Below are 17005 nucleotides of genomic sequence, written 5' to 3' on the forward strand. Positions count from 1 at the left end.
ACAGATAACACTGCTACTCCTACTGCTCTCTCTTCGTCCGCCCACGTGTTCTCGCACACCCCGAGAGCTTCTGGTCAGCGGGGTGGTGGCACCGGGATCCTCATCTCTCCCAAGTGGTTCTCCCCTTACCCATCTGTCTATCGCCTCCTTTGAATTCCATGCTGTCACAGTTACCAGCCCTTTCAAGCTTAACATCCTTATCATTTATCGCCCTCCAGGTTCCCTCGGAGAGTTCATCAATGAGCTTGATGCCTTGATAAGCTCCTTTCCTGAGGACGGCTCACCTCTCACAGTTCTGGGCGACTTTTACCTCCCCACGTCTACCTTTGACTCATTCCTCTCTGCCTCCTTCTTTCCACTCCGCTCCTCTTTTGACCTCTCCCTCTCACCTTCCCCCCCTACTCACAAGGCAGGCAATACGCTCGACCTCATCTTTACTAGATGCTGTTCTTCCACTAACCTCATTCCAACTCCCCTCCAAGTCTCCGACCACTACCTTGTATCCTTTTCCCTCTCGCTCTCATCCAACACTTCCCACACTGCCCCTACTCGGATGGTATCGCGCCGTCCCAACCTTCGCTCTCTCTTCCCGGTACTCTCTCCTCTTCCATCCTATCATCTCTTCCCTCTGCTCAAACCTTCTCCAACCTATCTCCTGATTCTGCCTCCTCAACCCTCCTCTCCTCCCTTTCTGCATCCTTTGACTCTCTATGTCCCCTATCCTCCAGGCCGGCTCGGTCCTCCCCTCCCGCTCCGTGGCTCGACGACTCATTGCGAGCTCACAGAACAGGGCTCCGGGCAGCCGAGCGGAAATGGAGGAAAACTCGCCTCCCTGCGGACCTGGCATCCTTTCACTCCCTCCTCTCTACATTTTCCTCTTCTGTCGCTGCTGCTAAAGCCACTTTCTACCACTCTAAATTCCAAGCATCTGCCTCTAACCCTAGGAAGCTCTTTGCCACCTTCTCCTCCCTCCTGAATCCCCCTCCCCCTCCCTCTCTGCAGATGACTTCGTCAACCATTTTGAAAAGAAGGTCGACGACATCCGATCCTCGTTTGCTAAGTCAAACGACACCGCTGGTTCTGCTCACACTGCCCTACCCTGTGCTCTGACCTCTTTCTCCCCTCTCTCTCCAGATGAAATCTCGCGTCTTGTGACGGCCGGCCGCCCAACAACCTGCCCGCTTGACCCTATCCCCTCCTCTCTTCTCCAGACCATTTCCGGAGACCTTCTCCCTTACCTCACCTCGCTCATCAACTCATCCCTGACCGCTGGCTACGTCCCTTCCGTCTTCAAGAGAGCGAGAGTTGCACCCCTTCTGAAAAAACCTACACTCGATCCCTCCGATGTCAACAACTACAGACCAGTATCCCTTCTTTCTTTTCTCTCCAAAACCCTTGAACGTGCCGTCCTTGGCCAGCTCTCCCGCTATCTCTCTCAGAATGACCTTCTTGATCCATATCAGTCAGGTTTCAAGACTAGTCATTCAACTGAGACTGCTCTTCTCTGTATCACGGAGGCGCTCCGCACTGCTAAAGCTAACTCTCTCTCCTCTGCTCTCATCCTTCTAGACCTATCGGCTGCCTTCGATACTGTGAACCATCAGATCCTCCTCTCCACCCTCTCCGAGTTGGGCATCTCCGGCGCGGCCCACGCTGGATTGCATCCTACCTGACAGGTCGCTCCTACCAGGTGGCGTGGCGAGAATCCGTCTCCTCACCACGTGCTCTCACCACTGGTGTCCCCCAGGGCTCTGTTCTAGGCCCTCTCCTATTCTCGCTATACACCAAGTCACTTGGCTCTGTCATAACCTCACATGGTCTCTCCTATCATTGCTATGCAGACGACACACAATTAATCTTCTCCTTTCCCCCTTCTGATGACCAGGTGGCGAATCGCATCTCTGCATGTCTGGCAGACATATCAGTGTGGATGACGGATCACCACCTCAAGCTGAACCTCGGCAAGACGGAGCTGCTCTTCCTCCCGGGAAGGACTGCCCGTTCCATGATCTCGCCATCACGATTGACAACTCCACTGTGTCCTCCTCCCAGAGCGCTAAGAACCTTGGCGTGATCCTGGACAACACCCTGTCGTTCTCAACTAACATCAAGGCGGTGGCCCGTTCCTGTAGGTTCATGCTCTACAACATCCGCAGAGTACGACCCTGCCTCACACAGGAAGCGGCGCAGGTCCTAATCCAGGCACTTGTCATCTCCCGTCTGGATTACTGCAACTCGCTGTTGGCTGGGCTCCCTGCCTGTGCCATTAAACCCCTACAACTCATCCAGAACGCCGCAGCCCGTCTGGTGTTCAACCTTCCCAAGTTCTCTCACGTCACCCCGCTCCTCCGCTCTCTCCACTGGCTTCCAGTTGAAGCTCGCATCCGCTACAAGACCATGGTGCTTGCCTACGGAGCTGTGAGGGGAACGGCACCTCAGTACCTCCAGGCTCTGATCAGGCCCTACACCCAAACAAGGGCACTGCGTTCATCCACCTCTGGCCTGCTCGCCTCCCTACCACTGAGGAAGTACAGTTCCCGCTCAGCCCAGTCAAAACTGTTCGCTGCTCTGGCCCCCCAATGGTGGAAAAACTCCCTCACGACGCCAGGACAGCGGAGTCAATCACCACCTTCCGGAGACACCTGAAACCCCACCTCTTTAAGGAATACCTAGGATAGGATAAAGTAATCCTTCTCACCCCCCTTAAAAGATTTAGATGCACTATTGTAAAGTGGCTGCTCCACTGGATGTCATAAGGTGAATGCACCAATTTGTAAGTCGCTCTGGATAAGAGCGTCTGCTAAATGACTTAAATGTAAATGTAAATGTAAAAACCCTTGAAATGAGTAGGTGTGTCAACTTTTGACTGGTACTGTGTATGTGTGTGTGTATGGTATGGTATGGTATGGTGTGTGCGTGCGTGCACAGTTGAAGTCGGAAGTTTACATACACCTTAGCCAAATACATTTAAACTCACTTTTTAACAAATTCTTGACATTTAATCTTAGTACACATTCCCTGTCTTAGGTCAGTTAGGATCACCACTTATTTTAAGAATGTTAAATGTCAGAATAATAGTAGAGAGAATGATTTATTTCAGCTTTTATTTATTTCATCACATTCCCAGTGGGTCAGAAGTTTACACACGCTCAATTAGTATTTGGTAGCATTGCCTTTAAATAGTTTAACTTGGGTCCAACATTTCAGGTAGCCTTCCACAAGCTTCCCACAATAAGTTGGGTGAATTTTGACCCATTCCTCCTGACAGAGCTGGTGTAACTGAGTCAGGTTTGTAGGCCTCCTTGCTCGCATTCACTTTTTCAGTTCTGCCCACAAATGTTCTATAGGATTGAGGTCAGGGCTTTGTGATGGCCACTCCAATACCTTGACTTTGTTGTCCTTAAGCTATATTGCCACAACTTTGGAAGTGTGCTTGGGGTCATTGACCATTTAGAAGACCCATTTGTGACCAAGCTTTAACTTCCTGTCTCTGATGTCTTGAGATGTTGCTTCAATATAACCACATCATTTTCATCCCTCATGATGCCATCTATTTTGTGAGGTGCACCGGTCCTTCCTGCAGCAAAGCACCCCCACGGTGCCACCACTGTGCTTCACGGTTGCTTCACCGTGCTTCACGGTCTTCTTCGGCTTGCCAGCATCCCCCTTTTTCCTCCAAACATAACAATAGTCATTATGACCAAACAGTTCTATTTTTGTTTCATCAGACCAAAGGACATTTCTCCAAAAGTGCGATCATTGTCCCCATATGCAGTTGTAAACCGTAGTCTAGCCTTTTTATGGCGGTTTTGGATCATTGGCTTCTTCCATGCTGAGTGGCCTTTCAGGTTATGTCGATATAGGACTCGTTTTACTGTGGATATAGATACTTTTGTACCTGTTTTTCCTCCAGCATCTTCACAAGGTCCTTTGCTGCTGTTCTGGGATTGATTTGCACTTTTCTCACCAAAGTAGGTTCATCTCCAGGAGACAACGCGTTTCCTTCCTGAGCTGTGTGCTCCCATGGTGTTTAAACTTGTTGTTTGTACAGATTAAAGTGGTACCTTCAGGTGTTTGGAAATTGCTCCCATGGATGAACCAGACTTGTGGAGGTCTACAATTTTTTTCTGAGGTCTTGGCTGATTTCTTTTGATTTTCCTATGACGTCAAGCAAAGAGACACTGAGTTTGAAGGTTGGCCTTGAAATACATCCACAGGAGCACCTCCAATTGATTCAAATGATATAAATTAGCCTATCAGAAGCTTCTAAAGTCATCACATAATTTTCTGGAATTTTCCAAGCTGTTTAAAGGCACAGTCAACTTAGTGTACAGTATGTAAACTTCTGACCCACTGGAATTGTGATACACTGAATTATAAGTGTAATAATCTGTCTAAACAATTGTTGGAAAAATTACTTGTCATGCACAGAGTAGATGTCCTAACCGACTTGCCAAAACTAGTTTGTTAACAAGAAATTTGTGGAGTGGTTGAAAAAAGAGTTTTAATGACTCCGACCTAAGTTTATGTTAACTTCCGACTTCAACTGTATGTAAAAAACTGTTCAACTGTTATTTTAAAATATATATATATATATATATATATATTAGCAAAAAAATATATCTTTTTTTATTTTTTTATGTTTGAAAATGTCATTTCTTTGGCTGCTTCATTACATGCGTTTTGTGTTCTGTTAAGATGCATTATCATCATCTACATGTGACTTCTGTCCTTCTGAGCACTGGAATAGAAACTCTGACACACACACACACACACACACACACACACACACACATACTCAGGGCATAAGTATGATAGACAAACACCATTATATAAAACAGCAAGATCAATACCAGCAGCACATACAGAATGTAGGTTTTGTATTATAAGTGCCTGACTCTGGGTAGTACTCAATAGCTCAGTATGTGTGCTTAGCTGCAGCTTTGTAAGGCCTGTCAGACCTTTAGAGGCTGGACAGCAGCACATTTACTCAGACGATCAATGGAAAACATGCATTAGGGCTGTCCTTTGAAAAGCCTGTTCAGATCTTAAGGACCCTTCATTCCCTGCGCTGCTCTCAATCCTGTCTGCAGCACAATATAGCAGGAAATGCTGAATCGATAGTTGTGAAATCTCCTTGGCAGAACGAGTTGAACAAGGCTCACTCTCCCAAATACCACACCTGACCACAAGAATATTAATCCAATACACCAGCTGACTGCTTTAACAAACCAACAAGCAAACAATACATACTCTCTAACCAACCAACAGACACACAACACCCACTCTCTGTGTTCTGCACTTGCATACAAGATAATATATCTAGAAGGCCAGCATCCCACAATCGCCTTTTCACTGTTGACGTTGAGGGTACTATTTAATGAAGCTGTCAGTTGAGGACTTGTGAGGCGTCTGTTTCGCAAACTAGACACTCTAATATACTTGTCACTGTGCTCAGTTGTGCACCGGGGCTTCCCCGGTGCACAACAAATGCTGATGCTCCAGATACTCAACTAGTCTAAACTAGTCCAGTTTTATTGCTTCTTCAATCAGAACAACAGTTTTCAGCTGTGCTAACATAATTGCAAAAGGCTTTTCTAATGATCAATTAGCCTTTTAAAACGATAAACTTGGATTAACTAACACAACGTGCCATTGGAACACAGAAGAGATGGTTGCTGATAATGGGCCTCTGTACGCCTATGTAGATATTCCATTACAAATCAGCCGTTTTTAGCTACAATAGTCATTTACAATATTAACAATGTCTACACTGTATTTCTGACAAGAGGTAGCCATGAGAATTTTTTTTAACCTTGCTAGTCAGTTAAGAACAAATTCTTCTTTTCAATGACAGTCTAGGAACACCTGCCTTGTTCAGGGGCAGACTGACAGATTTTTACCTTGTCAGCTGGGGGATTCGATCTTGCAACCTTTCGGTTACTAGTCCAACGCTCTAACGACTAGGCTACCTGCTGCTTGATTAGACATGTACATAAAAGTGCTCATGTCAAATTCTGACCGACCGGCTCAATTCGGTCTTATGTAGCAAAAATTGAAATGGTGTGTTTTACATTGGATAAAAGTAGATACTCAGGGCTAGAAAATTGTATATCATACACTACAGTTCAGGAACAATGGGAAAGTAATTCTGCTTTGAAAGTTGATAAACTTGTAACCCCACTTTTGAGAAATTGACCATTGAATGTTTTGGTACCTATTGGAGAGCTCTTCTTTGTCTACACCCATTCAGCATCGTTCACACCCTCTTAAGCTTTATCCCCACCCATCTCTTGCTTGGTGACAGAGGGCAGTATTTTCACATCTGGATGAAATGCATGCCCAAATTCAACTGCCTGCTACTCATCCTCAGAAGATAAGATATGCATATTATTAGTATTTATTTGGATAGAAAACATTCTGAAGTTTCTAAAACTGTTTGAATCATGTTTGTGAGTATAACAGAACCTATTTAGCAGGCGAAACCTCGAGGACAAACCATTCAGATTTTTTGTTGTTGTTGAGGTCACTCTCTTTTCAATGGGTTTTCATTGGGAATCCAGATTTCTAAGGGACCTTCTTTCAGTTCCTACCGCTTCCACTGGATGTCACCAGTCTTTAGAAATTGGTTGAGGTTTTTTCCTTTGTGTAATGAAGAAGTAGCCCTGTTCAGAACAAGGGTCACTTGTAGTGTACTGTTAGATAGAGGTGCGTGACCAGAAAACAAGCTACAGTTTGTTTTCCTCCTGTATTGAACACAGATCATGACCATTTTACTCGCGTTAGCAGAGCTGGTTAGGCTTTTTCTCCTCAATTTTTGTGATATCCAATTGGTAGTTATGGTCTTGTCCCATCGCTGCACCAGCCGTACGGTCTCGGGAGAGGCAAAGGTCAAGAGCCGTGCATCCTCCAAAACACGACCCCGCCAAGCCTCACTGCTTCTTGAAACAATGCTCGCTTAACCTGGAAGCCAGCCGCACCAATGTATCGGAGGAAACGCCATACACCTGGCGACCGTGTCAGCATGCATTGCGCCCGGCCCTCCACAGGAGTCGCTAGAGCGCGATGGGACAAGGACAGCCCAGCCGGCCAAACCCTCCCCTAATCCGGACGATGCTTGGCCAATTGTACGCCGCCTTATGGGTCGGTCGGTCGCAGCCGGCTGCAACACAGCCTCGGATCGAACCAATGTCTGTAGTGGTTAGGCTGTTTTTATGTTATCCAAAGCCTTGGTGACTGCAACTGTGCTGCTGGCAACAATTTATGATTTTTTTGCCAACGGCCATATTCAACAGGTGTTGAGCATTTGTAAATTTGTCAGTTATTCTGTGCTCTTTACCAGCTATGTCTATGAACAGCTGTCATGTCGCAGTGACATCATGAACATTCTATTGAAATGGATACGTGCATATTGGAGTCGTTTTATTCTGCCCTCGCAAAAGAGTCCCCTTCTTAAGCTTAGCAGATAGATAAACTCAGTACAACTACTGTGTTGAAGGAGGATTTATTGCCACCGCTTCGTAGGTACGGTAATAGTGACTAAAATTAGTCAAACTAAAATATAGAAAGAAAAGAACAATGAGTATAACTTATTGTATGCTAGCTGATTACTAGGCTTAATTCTCAATATGGTATTTGTATACATGTTCATAAACAGAAATATGCATCATTGCATTCAGACGAGAGTCGGACTAGATTGCCAGAGCGAATTTCCCAGCTACGTCTATCAACAGCGGTGGTGTCGCAATGAATTCATGAACATTCTATTGAAATGGATACTTGCATAGTGGAGTATTTAGGTAAGGCATGTAGCTAGCTAGCTAAACAATGAACCATAATCCCAACTCATGATGTTACTGCTCTGCATGAATCTGCAGGTAGCTGACCAACCAGGTTCAATGTTAGCTAGCTAACATTAGGCTATAACTATCAAAGCAAATGGCTCTGAGATAAGAATATTACTACACAGATCATATACATAATGTTAGCTAGCGAGCCAGCTAACGTTAGCTAGCTAGCTAACAGTGTACTTTTAACTTGAAATTAAAACGACTTTTTGACTAAACTAGAAATGTGTAATGTCTGAAAATGTAGGTAGCTTTCTTAACTGTATAACGTAAACTCACTCACTTTTGTACAACGCCTTGGTCCGTACAATTTACCTCATTTCAGCACCCAAAAAACGTAGTACTTCCACATCAACTGTAATGTCAATACCATTGTAAAGCACAATTTCTCCCCTTTCCAACAAAATCCATGACGAGACCTCCACGCTGCCCGTTTCTGCATGATTCAAGAAGGCAATGAGCTCCGTCGGGTCTTTTTAAAAATGGCGGGTGGGGAAGTGAAACTAATGAGTGATAGTGAGAAGTAGAGATGTCGTATGGGGAAACAGCTTTTTTCACTCGATCTTTCCAACTTATCACCTTATTGCCTCTAAAATGTAAGTAAAGCACTATATACATTATATAATGTGTAATTACATACCTATTTGAAGGTTTGAATCGTGTTTTTAGGGCGGCGCTAAAGTGATCTTCAGAAGTTAACAGTGGCTTTTGAGAGTCATGATCACTTGCAGTGATGACGCAAAAAATGACTTGGTATCCCCCCTTACCCCGTCACTGTCCATTTCTTGTTTTTAAACGATGAGAGAAGTGCTACACCTGGCAGAGTGTAAGACAGAAATAGTTGCTTTATGCGTGCTGTACGTTACGGCATGACACGTCACGATGTAACGGAGGGTCAGCGTCCATCAACGCTTGAATAGAAACGTAGTTCATACCCCAGACTTTGATGTCAACACAGTCGCTACAGTCCCATTAGTTTTCTTTGCAGCCTCGTTTGAATGTCGCGGTTGCGCACATTTGTACGGAATGGGGTGAGTTTACTTTACATTTCTGGACGCTTCTCCCTCTCTGTCACGGATGCCATGGTTGCCCTTAGTTTGAAGATGTTATCCGGAGACAGGTGTTTTCTCCATCTTCTTAGCTATCATACTGTAATTCCACTGATTTCAAAATGCGGTCCTCCAGAAAGTGGAGAGCAACACTTAATGCAGTTCTACTACACAATATATATATTTTTTTAATAGCTGCTTTAGACAGACTTACCTACACATACTGACCAGCTCAAATAGACAGAAGCGTGGCAGACCAATCCAAACTCATCTCTCGGCATGTCCAGCCCACTCATTATCTCAGCCAATCATGGCTAAACCAACTAGGCTGATAATTTAAATTTTTTATTTGTATTTACAGATGGCATACACATTTGTTATTCAGGCACATTTAAGTCCACATGTTCCAGAAGGCATTTCTGCAACAACATCAAAAATCATTTTGATTTAAAAAAAAGTTTACATTCAAAGGGCTCTCCTGTGAAGTAGAGACGTGCGACATACGCCTAGTGTCCTGAAACGAGTCACAATTGGCTCCCTATTTAATAAGATAGAGAACAAGCTATGAAGGAAGCATACTGAATTTTTGGTGCAGGTAGAGTCAACTAGCGCAAAAATAATATGGCGATATTGTCAAAACGATACTGTATATCGTCAAAAGTAATATCCCAATATGTAACTGTATTTAATTTTTTCCCCCTCATCACTATAGTCCAAATGCTGTATTAAAACAATTAAATGATCTATGAAGTTGGTGGGCATCAGGACTTGGGTCAATACCATATCAAGTCATTAGAATGATGAACAGTTCCTTTAGAAAATATTCTCACCCCTTGACTTATTCCACATTTTGTTGTGTTACAGCCTGAATTCAAATGTATTAAATTGAGATTGTGTGTCACTGGCCTACACACAATACCCCATAATGTCAAAGTGGAATTATGTTTTACATTTTTTAAATCGAATTAATTAAAAATGAAAGCTGAAATGTCATGAGTCTAAGTACTCAACCCCTCTGTTAAGGCAAGCCTAAATAAGTTCAGTGGTAAAAAATGTGCTTAACAAGTCACATAATAAGTTGCATGGACTCACTCTGTGTGCAATAATAGTGTTTAACATGATTTTTGAATGACTACCTCATCTCTAAATCCCACACGTACAATTATCTGTAAGTTCCCTCAATCGAGCAGTGAATTTCAAACACAGATTCAAACACAAAGACTAGGGATGTTTTCCAATGCCTCGCAATGAAGGGCACCTATAGGTAGATGGGTAATAAAGCAGACATTGAATATTAATTTGACGGTGAAGTTATTCATTACACTTTGGAGGATATATCAATACATCCAGTCACTACAAAGATACAGGCGTCCTTCCTAACTCAGTTGTTGGAGAAGAAAGAAACCGCTCAGGGATTTCACCATGAGGCCAATGGTGACATTAAAACAGTTACAGAGTTGAATGGCTGTGATAGGGGGAAACTGAGGATGGATCAACAACATTGTAGTTACTCCACAATACTGACCTAAATGACAGAGTGAAAAGAAGGTCTGTACAGAATACAAATGTTCCAAAACATGAATCCGGTTTGCGATAAGGCACTAAAGTAAAACGTGTGGCAAAGAAATTAACTTAATGACCTTAATGCAAAGCATAATGTTTGGGGTGAACACAACACATCACTGAGTACCACACTTCATATTTTCAATATGGTGGTGGCTGCATCCTGTTATGGGTATGCTTATAAATGTCAAGAACTTGGGAGTTTTGGGGAGATTAAAATACACGGAATAGCGCTAAGCACAGGTAAATTCCTGGAGGAAAACTGGGTTCAGTCTGCTTTCTACCAGACACAGGGAGATGAATTCACCTTTCAGCAGGACAATTAACCTAAAACACAAGGCCAAATATACACTGGAGTTGCTTACCAAGACGACATTGAATGTTCCTGAGTTGCCTAGTTACAGTTTTGACTTAAATTGGCTTGAAAATGTATGGCAAGGCTTAAAAATGACTTTCTAGCAATAATCAACAAACAACTTGACAGAGCTTGAAGAATAAAAAATAATAAACAGATGAATGTGCCAATATTGTACAATGCAAAGCTCTTCGAGACTTACCCAGAAAGACTTCCGCTGTAATCACTGCAGAAGGTGATTCTAACATGTCTAACAGGTATCGGGTGTGAATAGCTATGTAAATGAATTATTCATGTTTTTCATTTTCAATACATTTGCAAACATTTAAAAAAAAAACACATCAAAAAGGAAAGAAAGGAGGACCAAGGCACTCTTCATATAATTAATTACAATACCTTTATTAGTATGGCATGTTCAATAGAAACTACTATAACTACTAAACTAACGAGTTTCGGCTGCATGGCCTTCGTCAGGGAGTACAAAAAAAGAATACAATGTCCTCTTTTGAACAGCTTTTCCAATTAGCCCTAATTAGAAGAGGGAGTGGTTACAAAATCGATTGGACACACCTAATAAGCAATACTATACACATTAAAAAGTGAAATACTGTAGCTAAGTTATCATAAAAATACAACTCCAAGCTAGAAGTATCAGAAGACTAAAAGGTAGTTCTAATTAGATATGACTGGGAGAGCAAAAATAAGAAAGCAATATGTTCTATAGTACACTAGAACACAGCAAAACATGAACAACAACAGTCTAACCATAGCTGAGGGCAATTGAGCAACATGTCCACTGGATGACAGCAAATGGACCTATCACGACCCTACAGGAAGGGTGAGAAATACATATCTTCATTTAAAACAAGGTATTTAGAGGAAGCATTTAAAAAAAAACTGTTTTCCCTTTGTCATTATGGTGTATTGTGTGTAGATGGGTGAGAAAATGTGGAATAAGTCAAGGGATATGAATACTTTCTGAAGGCACTGTATGTATTAATCATATAATTCACGTCATGTGAAGGGAACAAATTAACCTGTACTTGAAACACGATGGGTGAAATACAAATTCCAAGAATCTAAACGGCCAATCATTATCAATGAGTATTTTGCAGTCCTCCCTGAACTGACTGAATTGAAATGGAATTGACCCAACCTTGGCGGACGGTCTGCGTTCTCTCTGTTCTGTGAGGAGTGGAGGAGGTCTCTATAGCTGTGGTTGACTGACAGCAGTCAGCATCACATGAAGTGGAAGTGTTGAGGCTTCATCAGCAACACAACTAAAGGTGTCAGTCAACTGCAGGAGATGAAAGACACTCTGCCCTCCTTGACTGACACATGAAAATGTTGTCTCCCTCCTATCTCTCTCTTTCTCCATCTATTTTTCTTTTTTTTCCTATTGTTACCGGTCATCTTTCATTCAGACTTTTTTCTCTCTGTCCCACCTGCTGTTGCTTTGTGTGCATCTGCGTGTGCATGCATTGGTGTGTGTGTATGTATATGTGTGGCATGTTCTCATGTCTTATTGAGTGTTTGTATGAGTGAGAAAATAAGTGAGTGAGTGATTTGAAGGAGTGTATGGGAGTGAGTAATAGAAATGGAGAATGTGTTAAAGAGAAAGGAGGAGCAAATGAAAGAGAGTGAGTTGGGGCTGTCTCATTGGCAGTGGCTTTAATTGCAGTGACTAGGTGCTCTCAGAAAGCCGTGCTAATGTGATCAGAGAATGGATCGATCCCACTGCTGTGCCCTTTTGTTTTTGGGAGCACCTGTAAACATGCTGCAGCTGTATGCCTATGTCTCTCTACGTCTGTCTGCTTTGCTTGGAGACTTCATTCAGTGTTCCCTTAGTCACTTACCACCGCCACAGCCCATCATCTCCTCAGCCCAGCCGCCTGGTATTCCCTCTCCCTCTTGTCTGTCTGTCTTGTCTGCCCGCTGTCTCCCTTTCTGCCTGCTGTCTCTCTGTCTACATGCCGGACTGCTGTCTGTCTGTCTCCTCCCTGCCTGCTGTCTGTCTGTCTCCTCCCTGCCTGCTGTCTGTCTGTCTCCTCCCTGCCTGTCTGTCTGCTGTCTGTCTGCCTACGTGTTTGTCTGTCTGCCTGCCTAGCTGGGCAAGTGTAGTCTTTACTCCTTGTCTGTCCCCAGTTCCACAACATCTCCCCATTCCAACCACCTGGTATTTGTAACTTCTCTCTGTCTCCCACTTAGACCTGTTTCTTACTATCCATCTCTCTCTGTCCTTCCTTCCTGATACTGCTACCCATTTATCACTCCTGATGCCTGGTAATTGACAATTCCAAATCCTCTCGTTCTCTTTCTCCCGTTACCCCTGTATTTGAATATATACAGTACATTACCTCTCCCTATCCCACCCAAAATTGAATGACAATGTGTTTTCTTCCAGCCCACTTCTTTAGCTAGAAGGACTGGAAATAACCAGGGACCTCACGATACATTATTATCACGATACTTAGGTGCCGATATGTATTGTGATTCTCACGATTAGATTCATTGCGGTTAGATTTTATTACGATGTGATGTTCCAAACATATTGCTCACTCTACACTGAGTGTACAAAACATTAAGAACATCTGCTCTTTCCATGACAGACTGACCAGGTGAATCCAGGTGAAAGTTATGATCCCCTTTTGATGTCACTTGTTAAATCCCCTGCAATCAGTGTAGATGAAGGGGTGGAGACAGGTTAAATAAGGATTTTTAAGCCATGAGACAATTGAGACATGTATTGTGTATGTGTGCCATTCAGAGGGTGAATAGGCAAGACAAAAAATGTAAGTGCCTTTGAAGGGGGTATGGTAGTAGGTTCCAGGAGCACTGGTTTGTGTCAAGAACTGCAACGCTGCTGGGGTTTTCACACTCAACAGTTTCCCATGTGCATCAAGAATGGTCCACCACCCAAAGGACATCCAGCCAACTTAACACAATTGTAGGAAACATTGGAGTCGACATGGGCCTGCATCCCTGTGGAACGCTTTCGACACCTTGTTGAGTCCATGCCCCGATGAATTGAGGCTGTTCTGAGGGCAAAGGGGGGTGTAACTAACTGTCCTAATGTTTGGTGTACTCAGTGTATGTCTGCTGCAGAGAGGCGAGAGACCATGAGAAAATGTGTTTTTATCACCCATGGAAATCAAAGTGCTAAAAACATGTTGGCTCACTATTTCAAATAAGATGGAGAACAAGCTATAGGATGAATTATACCAGCGTTTTGGCACAGGTCCAGACAATTAGCGCAACCTAGTAAATGTATTATTATTATTATTATTTTTGAATTGTTTAATTTTTTTTTGTATTTTGTATTTTTTAACATTTCGGTACTTGGAGGCAAAGTATCAATATAATATTGTCCAAAATAATATTGTGATATGTAGCTGTTTTGGTGTTGTCCCCCATCTCCTCTTCATTTCTGCTTCTATCTATCAAACCACAAACTATCTACTAGTAAAGTGTTGTGATCCCTCTCTCCCTGTCGCACCTTCTCCACTTTTATCTCTTATTCATACGTCTGCAGCATCAAATGAGCTACATTACAAATGTTTCAACGTTTAAATGACAATGGCCCATTTACTTAATCACAGCATAAATGTCCTTTGCTCAAGATTTGTAAATGTAAATTGCATGTAACACGAAGAACTGTAATTACCATGATCAAAACCAAAGATGGTGCTACTCTCTTTATCCGTGCCCTTTGCCCCCCATCTCCCTCGGCCCTCTCTCCCACCTCCTCCATCCCGCTCCCCCCTGTCCCTAAGTCTCTGGCTTTCCTAAGCCCAGGCGGGCCCGGCGTAAATGGCCTGTGAAATTAATAGTAATTGCATGTGTCCCTCTCCTTCCTAAAATAACTGAGGTATTTGCATAAGCGCCCAACATCGTGTGTGTGTGCCGGCTCATTCACATGGAAAGGGTTTCAGCTCTATTGCAAAAGTGAGTGTGTGACTGTAGTTTAATGCTAGCTATATGAGGAGTACTCCATGTCCATGGTATAAAACTAACATAACATATTCAATGATTAATCCTAACCCTGTCTGTCTCCCTGCAGTCCCTATAGACTCCACAGCAGGCATTAAGATGCTGTACGTGTTTGTTGATATCCAGATGGACAACGCACACTTTCTGGACACGGTCAAGTTCAACTTCCCCCCTGGACACTCTCTGGCACTCGTCAGCACTATCCAGTTTGTGGCTGCACTGCAGGTGTGTGTGTGTGTGTGTGTGTGTGTGTGTGTGTGTGTACGTGCCTCTTTGTGTGTGGGGTCTGTTTGTGTCTTTATGTGTACATGTATATAAGCCTACATGATTTCTGTCAACAGTTTAAGTCTAAAGTTTACATACACCTTAGCCAAATACATTTAAACTCAGTTTTTCACAATTCCTGACATTTAATCCTCGTAAAAATTCCGTCTTAGGTCAGTTAGGATCACCAATTTATTTTAAGAATGTGAAATGTCAGAATAATAGTAGAGAGAGTGATCGATTTCAGCTTTTATTTCTTTCATCACATTCCCAGTGGGTCAGAAGTTTACATACACTCAATTAGTATTCGGTAGCATTGCCTTTCAATTGTTTAACTTGTGTCAAACATTTTGGGTAGCCTTCCACAAGCTTCCCACAATATGTTGGGTGAATTTTGGCATATTCCTCCTGACAGAGCTGGTGTAACTGAGTCAGGTTTGTAGGCCTCTTTGCTCACACATGCTTTTTCAGTTCTGCCCACAAATTTTCTATAGGGTTGAGGTCAGGATTTTGTGATGGCCACTCCAATACCTTTGTTGTCCTTAAGCCATTTTGCCACAACTTTGGAAGTATGCTTGGGGTCATTGACCATTTGGAAGAACCATTTGCAACCAAGCTTTAACTTCCTGACTGAAGTCTTGAGATGTTGCTTCAATATATCCACATAATTTCCCCACCTCATGAGGCCATCTATTTTATGAAGTGCACCAGTCCCTCCTGCAGCAAAGCACCCCCACAACATGATGCTGACACCCCCATGCTTTGTGGGATGGTGTTCTTCGGCTTGCAAGCCTCCCCCTTTTCCCTCCAAACACAACAATGGTCATTATGGGCAAACAGTTCTACTTTCGTTTCATCAGACCAGAGGACATTTCTCCAAACAGTACCATCTTTGTCCCCATGTGCAGTTGCAAACCATAGTCTGGCTTTTTTATGGCGGTTTTGGAGCAGTGGCTTCTTCCTTGCTGAGCGGTCTTTCAGGTTATGTCGATATAGGTCTCGTTTTACTGTGGATATAGATACTTTTGTACCTGTTTCCTCCAGCATCTTCACAAGGTCCTTTGCTGTTGTTCTGGGATTGATTTGCACTTTTCGCACCAAAGTAGGTTCATCTCTAGGAGACAGAACGCGTCTCCTTCCTGAGCGGTATGACGGCTGCGTGGTCCCATGGTGTTTATACTTACTGTTGTTTGTACAGATGAACGTGGTACCTTCAGGCGTTTGGAAATTGTTCCCAAGGATGAACCAGACCTGTGGAGGTCTAAAAAAATTTAAAAAATATATTCTGAGGTCTTGGCTGATTTCTTTAGATTTTCACATGATGTCAAGCAAAGAGGCACTGAGTTTGAAGGTAGGCCTTGAAATACATCCACAGGTACACCTCCAATTGACTCAAATGATGTCAATTAGCCTATCAGAAGCTTCTAAAACCAAGCTGTTTAAAGGCACAGTCAACTTAGTGTATGTCAACTTCTGACCCACTTGAATTGTGATACAGTGAATTATAAGTGAAATAATCTGTCTGTAAACAATTGTTGGTAAAGTGACTTGTTTCATCCACAAAGTAGATGTCCTAACCGACTTGCCAAAACTATAGTTTGTTAACAACCTAAGTGTATGTAAACTTCTGACTTCAACTGTATATAGAGAAGCTCTGCACCTGCGTGAGCCAGACTCCTGCCTGTCTCTTAAAGTTCAGTTCAAGTGTGGGTTTGAACACCCAACTGCAGTTATTTTGGACTTAAAAGGAGGAGTGAGTGAACTCTACTGCTCATCTCAGGCCTTTACATAAGCAGTTCTAGATCCACAGTTTAGCTAGCTTCCGCCTCCGTCTCCTCTCTGCTGCTTCCCTCTGTCAGTGCATGACCAACGCTAGTTCAGGCCCCTGCTAATGTAACCAGTGTTATTTATACACGCTGACGTGCTGATGTGTGTGT

General features: G+C 43.2%; 1 protein-coding gene across 3 annotated transcripts in view; it reads left to right on the forward strand.

Moving 5' to 3' along the window:
• LOC115118172 (2-(3-amino-3-carboxypropyl)histidine synthase subunit 1-like) overlaps positions 1 to 17005 on the forward strand; it is a 144792-nt gene that overhangs the window by 54073 nt on the left and 73714 nt on the right. For all 3 annotated transcript variants that reach the window (XM_065000362.1, XM_065000363.1, XM_065000364.1), the window contains exon 5: positions 14875 to 15029. In XM_065000362.1, the coding sequence (XP_064856434.1) occupies positions 14875 to 15029 (155 nt within the window). The remainder of the gene's footprint in view (positions 1 to 14874; positions 15030 to 17005) is intronic.

The sequence above is a fragment of the Oncorhynchus nerka genome, linkage group LG14, assembly GCF_034236695.1.
Source record: "Oncorhynchus nerka isolate Pitt River linkage group LG14, Oner_Uvic_2.0, whole genome shotgun sequence".
NCBI classification, from domain to species: Eukaryota; Metazoa; Chordata; class Actinopteri; order Salmoniformes; family Salmonidae; genus Oncorhynchus; species Oncorhynchus nerka.